The sequence below is a fragment of the Anopheles coluzzii genome, chromosome 3, assembly GCF_943734685.1.
Source record: "Anopheles coluzzii chromosome 3, AcolN3, whole genome shotgun sequence".
NCBI classification, from domain to species: domain Eukaryota; kingdom Metazoa; phylum Arthropoda; class Insecta; order Diptera; family Culicidae; genus Anopheles; species Anopheles coluzzii.
The window spans coordinates 11,612,111-11,622,835 of NC_064671.1; the positions used below are offsets into that span (position 1 = coordinate 11,612,111).

Genomic DNA, 10,725 nt, shown 5'->3' on the forward strand with positions numbered 1-10,725 from the left:
ATGCCGGCTGATTGCTTACCTCGCATAGTTTACCAACGTCAAAAGTGTTGTTTCAAGCAATTGTACTATAATTAGCGGCCCGGCCACCTTTATCAAGGGAACTCTGGGGGGGGAAAGAAGCAAGATAAGCCACAGCCAATAGATTGTATAATCAAATTCCACCTATTTGGCATATGAAACGCCTTCGTGATCTTACCTTGGGAAAGCGACCGATCCCTCTTCTATTGCATACAGCGTGACGTCCTTCGCCGTCAGTTGGCTTAAATACTCAAAAAACTCGTCCTCGATGCCTTGGGGCAGGGCATGTTTCAAATACTCAATGTCTGTAGCCAAAGGGGTGTGAAGAGAAGGGAGAGAACGCGCATTAGGCAAAACAGGTTAGCAAAACACACACACACGCACACCACATCGGTTTTTTTATCGGCGAGTGCAATGCCACGTACCTGTTTCGGAGTAGTGGAAACTGTCGAGAAATTTCAAACACTCTTCCAGCCCGGCAAAGATCGTAAACTCGCCTTGGAATGGGTTCGTGCGGAAGAACAGATCGAACACGGCGTGGTCGTCGATTTTGCCCGACTTCCAGTAAGCGTACGCCATCGTTATTTGGTACAGATCTGGAATTGCGAAGGGGAAAGAACGGAAAGAAACATTAGGCGCGATTCGCGAAGCGTGTACAATAGTATTAATAAGAGATAAGACAGATAATTTGAAGGTTGTTTCGGAAGATTTTGACATTAATAAATTCCTTTTTGTTATCCTATAGTTTGCAGTATACTCTTAACAAGTTGCTTAACCCGTCACAATTATGCGTTTAAATCCAATTGGAATATTGAAATACAGAACGCTTGGTGTTGTTAATATTGTGCAATTAGCGCAGATACATACAACAATGACGCCAAATATGTGTAGAAGAGATTTAATACCTTATTTGGCCATATATTTCCATATTTTAATATGTATTGGAAGTCAATTTAGTAAAGAAATACGTAATACGAGTTAAGGAAAATTACGAAAGAAAAGACGAAGCAATGAAAACATAATCGAATGCAATACAGATAAACGACAAAGATCATAATCATAGACATGTTAATTCGAAATCCAATCGATATCAGTTCAAGCCCGACCATTTAGTACATTTAGCAGAAGAAACTGTCAAAACAACAACAATACAATAATTGGAGGATCACTGGCTAAGCCAGCGGCTGTCAAACTCATTGGATGACGTGGCTCAAAAAGCTACTTAAAATAGGTTTACTCCAAATAAATTTAATTTACAGTAATGTATATTGTTCCTCATTACAGTGAACTCTCTCTCTCTCTCATCTGAGACCTCTCCAATGTGAAAAGACTCCTCTTATTTGAACATATTTGACAGTCCCTCCATTTTCATTGTTAACCACATTAAAACATCCGAAAAAACGTAACTTTTTAAATCCTATCAAAAGAATTTGAAGTTACTTTTCAATCGTTTTGTTCATGTTTCATGCTCTATGCTACATTAAACCAAACGAAAATTGGGGCCCTTTCCGTTTCAAGTTCGTAGGCTTAAATATCAGCCTGTCAGCTGTTTGCATTGTACAGCAGTTTTCGAGCAGCTATCTAAGTGAGTATAATATACAGGTGGGCTTATCCCAAGGTGTATGTATTTAGAAGACCGATTTTTATCGCTTCTTCTTCTGAATGAAGATTTTAAGAGTGTGTTGAGTATTCGTCAAGCCTCCAGAAGCTCGTTGGAGCAAAAGTTTTCACTCGTTCTGTCAAAAAGTGATGTTCAAAATTGGTTATAAAAAAATGCTATGAGACTACCTGGACTACATACACTTTGATTCCAGATTCCACCACCTGATCTCTTTAATGCACCTTGGGATAAATGTAAACAACACCGTGTTTTCGAGCAGGTACTCGAATCTAATTCTAGCCCGCTGCGCAAAGCGACGGAAGAAATCATGGAGTTCTGAGAATTTTATCATGCCTTCCTTTTCTCTCCAACGGCAAATTTGTCGAGCAGCTCGTCGAGCTACCCGTCCCTGGCTCCGCCTCATACCCCTCGCCTGAGCGCGCTGTCGAAGGTTTGGATGTGTTGGAGCGTCAGACCAAGGTGTATGGATATTAGGAAGTGAAGTGCTTCAGAGCAAATTGACATTTCACGACTTGACATAACAATACTGGGGGCTCCGGTATAAAAATCGGGAAGTGCTGGAGGGGGGTATAGAAAATTGTATGCGATTTGACATAACAATACTCAATGATGGCGCCCGGCAAACGCGCTAATAATTCACCTCCTCAATAAATACACCTTGCGTCAGACGGCCAATCGCTGTCAGCCGTCGTCCGTGCTTTTTCCCTCCATAGCGCTATCTCTTTCTCGCGTGTGGACAATGCTCATGAGTTGCTGTGGCGCTTAAAAAACCGTTCATACACATTGCGGCGATGAAGTTGCATTTTTACAAATCAAACGAAAAAAGCGCAATGTAAAAATGATTACGGAATCGCTAGCGCACTATGGAGGGTTTGCTGTGCAACGCGCAGAACCCTAATTCGCTCCAACACGTTTCTAACACTAAGCTTTTGCTTTCGTCTGTTGTGGATTACATAGATATGCTAAGCATCCTGCGCATGTGTGTATGCAAAACTGTCGCCAAATGTAATTTCTTCCGGAATGTTATGATCCATCGGTCTAGCCTTCCTTTATTTTGTTCATGAAAGGCGGAAAGACGAATTGAGGCCCCTGAGGAGGGGGTACTGACACACAGCTGTTGGAAGATTGAACGGTATACTTAAATTGCCGGCAGATGGGGGGGAGGGGGGTGCCCATGGGACCCCTACGATCATCGGTCACAGGCCCTAAAATTGTAGTAGCCATGGGGGAAGGGGAGGTGCAAATGGTTCTCCAGACACGGAGCCCCAACGACCATCTTTCCGGGGGCCCTTATCGCTAATACTCTGTCCACTTGTAGACATACGGCATACTACAGCCTAGAGATCATCGGCGACCGCCTAGTCCACCTACCGTTAGATCTGCCGGTGGTTCATGACGGTGTTTTTGTGGAGGTTCATCCCCCGCGTATGCGTATGCACCGGGCAGAAGACAGTGTGGCAGTATGCAAGTTGCCCGCACCGTCATCTCACATCTTAACAGCATGTCCGTCATGGGTTCTAACCGCGTATGAACCGTCCGCCGTAGCAAGGGCTGACTATCCGGCTACGTGCTACTCAAGACTTGAAAAGGCCGGCATGATCGCGTTGGTTATTACCCCAATAATAATAATAATAATACTAATAAGAACTTAGCATAGCAGCCCACACTCGGGGAAGGTTTTTGTTTTGACTTTGGTGCTGCCGGGTCTACCGCTGTCGGGCGACAAATGCACGGAATGCACTCGACCAAAACATGAACCTACCGATCCGAACCCATTCCAAGGCATTGCCGGTCAATCGGCGTCACGATACCGAGAAGTCAACAAGCCGCCCGATTCTGGACGGACTGGTGCAGCACCATACGCGCACCGTAATAAACAAATCCAGAATCCTCTTTTGTATGAATTCAATTCAAGTTTTGTTTCCACTTGCGTCCGCTAGCGGAATGGGAAAGAAATTTGCTACATATCACATGCACGTTCGCTTCGATCGTGTGCCTTTTTAACACCCCCAACAGCAGAGCCGATCGCAAAGATGCCAATGCCAATGGTTGTGTTGTCTCTCAAGTAGCGAGATCGAAAATGCATGGACTTTGTAGCCGCAGCGGATGAAAATGTACGCATCAGAATAAAATAGTTTTGGGGTTTCCAAACGCACGCACACACACAAACACACAAACGCGCGCGCAAACTCACACACAAACACGCGCGCGCAAACTCACACACACACACACACACACACACACACAAGCGCGCGCGCGCACACATGCATGAACGCGCGCACGCCAGCACGCACGCACGCACACACACACGCACGTACGCGCGCCCGCGAGCATGAAAGCGCGCACGCCAGCACGCACCCACGAAAGCGCGCTCGCGAGCACGCACCCCCGAAGTCGCGCAAGCACGCACGCACCCCCCACCAGAACCCCCCCCCCCTCCCCGCACGAGCGAGCACGGCTACCTTGTCGGTAGAACGGCTTGTTCAGCTATCTTGTAGCGCATCCTCATCCCTAGCGCCGGGCGGAGTGGGGAATCGCGACATGATAGAGTGAACGGTCACTTTCCCCGCGCTGTGTGCGTGTGTGTGTCGAGACCCGAAAACTCGAGACAGATTTCGGCACATTCAAAAAAATATTTTATTGCCACTATACATTGTGCTACATGATGCTTAGAAGGTCGTTGAAGCATCAAACATGTTCAATAAAAAAAATATTAGATTAGTGTTAGACGTTCTCCTACGCTTGTTTTAAATAGGCTTCTTCACCCTCAACTGGCAGGGGCATCGAATGGTCTCATCAGCAGCGGCACGAAATAAAATAAACCATCACTACACCGATAACACTTTAAATCCCAATCCAGCTTCTCCCGCATCGTCTCAAGGCCACACACAAATTAATAAATGCTAACACCCACCAATAACAATACACAACCGCAATGCACATATGAGTATCAACGCATACACCGCAACAGCCAATCAGCTGGCGGCGGAAGGCACGGGCTAAAGCGCAAGTAGGGCAAGGCAGGGTGAGGGAGGGAGACGAAGCGGATGAGAAAATGGGCGCCAATTTTTTTAAATTTTTTTGACCGTTTTTTTTGCTCCGCCGCCATAAATAGTTCGTCCATTTCGCCAGAAGATGGCGCTAAACTTGCTCGACCCAGCGCAGAAATCGCTGAAGAACAGCGCGGGAGAGCAGGCCAAATCTGCGCTGGCCAGCGCAGATTTTGGTGCATTTTCTGCGCTGGAAACTGCTCGAATTTGCGCAGCGGGAGCTTTGTGGCTAGAATAATCTAGACTGACAATTGCAGGCTAGTTTTGTGTGTGGTTTTGTATGGAGTGTTTACATGATTTCAGCCTCCAACTGTCAAACCCCATACAAATAACTAACTAGAATCGTGAAGGCCCCCATTGTCAGAATATGGGTTTCCCTTAATATCTTTACCAAAATTTCACCAAATTTACCAAAAACCATTTTTTTACTGAAATTACTCTTAGGTTCATCTACTACACTGATTGATGGCTTTAATAATCAAACCAAAAAGAAAAAGGTGTACAAAATATATTTTTATGCAAGGAGTCGTGGACCGCATCCCAAGACTTCGAAGGCCGCGGGCCGTATGATTGACATCTCTGCTATAGCAGAACAAAACCTATAAACGAATGACAACGAAGAACAAGACGCAGAACGCTATAATAGATCAGAAAATAGTAACATAAACAAACCAGGAAGACAAAAGTTCATCCATTGTCCATTGACCGATTGTGAAGAGCGACCGGGAAAGAAACGAGAGCTGATGCAATATCAACGCCCTTTGCTGTATTGCACAATTACATTTGCACTGTGCAAAGTAGGTTCCAGAATGCATCACAAACAAATAACGATTAGTTTTGCTGTAAACGGCTAACAATGTTGGTATCAGGGACAGTTCGTTGTGTACCATGGTGTACGTTCAGACAGTTATTCCGTATGGCAACGGTAGAAGAGACAAGTGAAACAAAGGGCAACACATCCAGGGGCGCTAGGGCCAGAGTGTAGTTGCTCCATCTTGCGTCACCTCTTATCGGTCAGTGTTTAATAATACAACCACGTATGAACACTATCGCACTGTATTATCAGTGCCGGTGTGGGATGCAAATACCGGACGAGACGTTCAGTTGCAGCGGAGTAACCAACTAAAAGATAATTATTGCTCTTTTATGATGATGGATATGTGCTACCCCAACGAAAGATAAGCAAGATAACGCGCAAGAGGGACGGGAAATCATAAGGTGTGCAGAGCTAGTATGAATGGCTTTGAGGTCGGCTATGTGTGTGTGTGTTTTTTTATGGATTTGATTAGATTTTTACCTGCTAAACAATTAGAAGGTCCGTCAACTGAGTCAAACTAATGAACTGTTTTACCTTTTGTTTGCAAACTTAGCGACCACACACTAGGGTAATTTCCTGTGAATAATGGTCCATCATGAAGCGTCATAAATACGTTTGAATAAATTTAATGCAGTAATCCAATTAATGCATACGCTGGTCAATTAATTAATTTATAAATAAATGTTCCAAACTGTTAGCCCAAACGTTCAGTCTGGTTGAATAATTGAACTGAAATGTAGATTTTGATTTAATTATTATAGAATGTGAGATTTCAACAATCTCGCTCACTCGTTATGCGAGATGATATTCTTTTAAAAGGAAAACAAATTTCGTTTATGTCAATTTTTGTTTTTTTTTTATAGATAGGTTAGCCCCTGGACAACATTTATCTTTGTGCTTCATGCTAAACTCTGGACGTTTTGAATACTCTAATCATAGTATATTAAAGAAAATTCAACTTTTGAGGACAAGAATTTAGCCGTTCAAAGTGGTACTTTCAGCACAATTGATTAAACAAGCTAAGCTTCCAAGAACAATAAATAAACAATAAACAATAAACAATAAATAGATAAAACTTTATTTTTGGAACAATTCATCTTCCAAACTGAATTTCATCATCAAGTGTCTGAAGATTCGACTGATGAAATCATTCAGAGGTTGAAATAAGAACATTTTTTTCAACATTAGTGGTAGCTATCATTTTTCAACATTCATATTTGTTGGTGGTGGTATGTGGCAAGAAGCAATCGATGGGTACTTTGAACGTAAATTTATGCTATACAACAAACAGAAAAATATCCAAATTATCAAGCTATTTTGTAACTAATTTTGCACATAATCAAAAGCAGTCCAACAAAAAGAAAACAATAAAAATACCACTAATGATACATTTTATTCGCATCACTTTGCAAAGCCCCCTAAAGTTACGCAATGTTTACGTTTTAGACGTAAAGATGCTGCATACAATACAAATACAAAAATATAAATTATTCATTAAATGCAGTTTGTTTCAAACTGCGGTTTTCTCTTACTCTTTTCTTTAAAAAACTAATTTCGAAAGACAAAATAAAATAAATCATTTAATCATCACCTTGACTTCATTATGCAAGGAACGAAATCAACAACCAAAATAAACGAAGTAAGAATAAGGTCTGTTAAGATGTTTAGCAATTTTATCAAAATTCAAGACGAGAGACTGAACGGTCATCAAACAAAACAAGAACATACAGGTTTCCCAGGGTTTTTTTTTTTTTTGTTGTTTCCCAGGGTGTTTTTGGTTGTTTCCCAAGAAAGTTAGATTTTTTTTTAAATTCCCCTAAGGAATTCATAACTTTTTTTCTTTTTTTTTCCTATTCGTCAGACGTATTTTAAGATCTCTGAAGTTTAATAACAAATATTTCACATAGTTTTAAGAAACACTCAGTAAATCGTGTGCAGAAAACTTTGAAAACATCCCAAAAGCATTCGAAACCTCTGTTTGTATTTAAATAATCTTATGTATAAGTCAATTTATATCCAATTTGTCTATTTCCTGCAAATTCACACCTCTCAGTGGACAAATTTTTGCTTCAAAGGCAATCAATTCGCCTCAATCGCGCCCACCGAAAAGGCAAAGAGGATTGAATTGTTTACAAACAACGGCATTACCCGGCGACAAGCGAAATGTGTGTGCAAATTGCATAAATTGCTTGTGGATCTCGTGCCAAAAACACAAAACAAAACCATCACTCGGTCGAGGTCCTGTCCACGTACCACCAGGTCGGGGACACGCGGACGGGTGCACACGAGAGAGAGAGAGGCATACAAATAAATTATAGCACACCACAACACACTACTCGCTCGTTCTACGTACTACTTCTACTACTACTACGCGAGTACGTTCTCATGAATGGCGGAAATCGAAAGTAAAACCTTCACCCGACATCGGCTGGCGGAATGGAGCGCTTTCCACCGCCTGTTTGGATGGCAAAAAATATACACAGCTGACCCTCCCACCTCCCACCCGTTTGACAGCTGATGGTGGCAATAGGAAAGCGGGTGGGGGAACCCTTACCTATTAAAATGCATAGGTGCAACGCCAGCTGACAGTTCATCATCTCGAGTGTAATCAATCGAGCGGCTGCTGTATTGCAATTCGCAAACAAACACACAGCAACAACAAAAACCCCAAAGTGATTAGAAATGATTCTATCTCTTTCGTTCCGTTTCTATCACTATCTCTTTCTCTCGCACACACACACATGTATTTACCTGTCAACAGAGGCTGCACGACGCTGTTATGATAGTGGCGATTCCAACTGTTGCGGCCAGCGGCAAACGCACTGTCCGTGGACAGTTCGCGATTTAACGAGGACATTTCTTCTTCCTTTTCTCCGCCTTTTTTCCTGCTGCTTCCGCTTCTCACACACGCGATCTCACACTATCGTTTTGTTCTTCAAGCCGCGTACGAACGGCCTACTGTGTTGTCGAACCTGTAGGCCGTATCGCACGCACAGGGCAAGATTAGGGCACAAGTCGTGTACCGATTACGACGCTTTGACCTCAGCAACTCAGTGATTACGCGCGGTGATGATGAACGACCCAACAACGACGACGACGACGACCGATTATTCTCACAGGAAATATCTTGTGTCAGTGCTGCACTCGGGTTGGAAGGGAAAAGGAGGAGAAGGCAGAAGAATGAAAGGTTACGCACGGTCTAAAGATATTGCTCTATTTCACACACGCGTAAATCAAACACCACGATCATCTCCGCCCAGTCTCTAGCAACAATGTTAATGCACGCAGTGGTTTAGTTCTTATTTTTATCACACTCTCATCGCAAAGGAAGGGTGAAGCGGGGTGAAGGAGGGTGGTTCGGAGTCGAAGGGACGGCCACTTTAAAACGAGTCGAGTGTGGTTGGGAGACAAACTATCTTCAGCACGCACACACACACGCACAATTTGATGTCTAACTCACAAATTACAATGATTACAACGGATCACCTTAAAATGTAAACAGTAGCACAACGATAAAAGTGCACGGCTGCCGCCAAAAAACACGAAGCTGTGTGTGAGCTTAGCACAAACACGACTTGCTCGGGCTATTCGTGAACCTGTGATCGAAGCCTGTGCTCACGGTCATACACCGCTTTGATTCCTTCTGCTGCTCCAACTGCTGCTGCTGCTCCGGGAAAGGAAATCACGACCTTTGCGGTGGAAAAGTAGAATAGATTTGAATGAGCAAAGCAAACGCGATTCTCCCGCAAGCTACAAGAGAACCCGCCACACACAACACAGCGCGCACACGCACACCACACTGGCAGACAACCGGTTATGCGCTAGTGTTGGTGCTATATTGAACGTAAATATACGCGCGCGCGAGCGCTCTACCCCACCACCCCACCCGACGGCGAGACTGAGATGGTAGGCGGTAGGATTTCTGTGGTGGGCCGTGTTTTTGCACCGCTTTGGGTAAGTTTGCCAGGGGGAGGAAACTTCACGAAATCACTGCTGTGCCCAGGGTAGATGACTTGATGAACGCTGATTTGTTCGATGTAATACGTTAGATGAAGGTTTCTTTACAAAAACTGCACTCCGGCAACAGCAGTCGGCTCTCTCATGAAGGTACTTTGAAGGACAACCGTTCCCAAGCAGCGAGTTTGTTTGTGTGAGAATAAATACGTTCCCAAATAACAAATATGGTCAGCGGTGTCAAACTAAACCCGAGACTGTAGAACCACCGACAAACCGACGTGACACTTGGGTTACAAAAGTGTCCCACACGAAAGTACTGTCATTTGCTAGTGAGGCGATCACTACTGTCAAAGTAAGCTCTGTTCACGGCATCTTAGATGTAAACAACTTTTCTAAATACAAATTTCAAAAGAAGAGTGAGGCAAGATTTTGTGATAATTATTGGACAAAACACCTTGGAAATTCCCACACTTCGAATTTCCTTGGAAATTCATTGGATCTTCAAAAACGGGTTTTATCTTAGAAGATCATTGTTGAATATTAAAATAAATATTCACGGTCAATCCGATGGCACATTAGTGTTTTACAACAATCCCGATAGAGGACGCTATCGAAGTGGAGTCGTGTGGACAACTGCTGATAACGATCGGGCCAAGTCGTCCCGATTGCACGAAAATTTCCGATCGCGGAACAGGTTGCGATCGTGAGCCATTCTTTCACGTATCCCCGAGCCAAGCGACTGAATTTTTAGCCTCATAGAATAAATTAACGTTGCTTAAAAACCGCTTGTTTTATATATTTCGGGTGAAAGAAAGAATCATGTTGATAACGTCTCAACAATCATAAAGTATTTGAGAATATTTTGAGAATCGGTTTCTCGTCGTTACAAACACATTTCCACAGATCCCACAACTCCCAGGTCTTGAATATCGTTGTCGTGTAAACGGGTTTTGGAGGAAAATTAATATATTATCGTACATTATTGTAAATAAAATACACGATTTGATAGACCTTCAACGATTTCCAACTCTTCTATTTCGGTTATAAATTTTATATTGACAGATATTCGACAAAAGACTACAGCAATTATCCGCAGTACGCGATACTCGATGTACGCGAATTCGCAGTACGCGATTTCTCTAAAATTTGACAGCTCCATGTGTTTTTTGCAAATATTTTAATTCTTTGAATTATGTTATGCTCTTTTTTAATTTCCTTATTGTTCTTAGTGCATTTTGCATTCAATTTGTGCAAAAGATACC

The 10,725-nt window shown here is 43.0% G+C and overlaps 1 protein-coding gene across 9 annotated transcripts in view; it reads right to left on the reverse strand.

Moving 5' to 3' along the window:
• The window catches only part of LOC120958297 (nicotinate phosphoribosyltransferase), a 25,430-nt gene extending 15,782 nt beyond the window's left edge, over positions 1-9,648 (reverse strand). For 5 of the 9 annotated variants that reach the window (XM_040380993.2, XM_049610617.1, XM_040380989.2 and 2 more), the window contains exons 1-4: positions 8,258-9,565; positions 444-614; positions 197-323; positions 20-103 (exon numbers count right to left, since the gene is read on the reverse strand). In XM_040380993.2, the coding sequence (XP_040236927.1) occupies positions 20-103; positions 197-323; positions 444-614; positions 8,258-8,363 (488 nt within the window). In that variant the 5' untranslated portion in view covers positions 8,364-9,565. The other 4 variants (XM_049610615.1, XM_049610613.1, XM_049610612.1 and 1 more) reach the window with 4 other exon arrangements.
• Between the last annotated feature and the right edge of the window lie 1,077 nt (positions 9,649-10,725).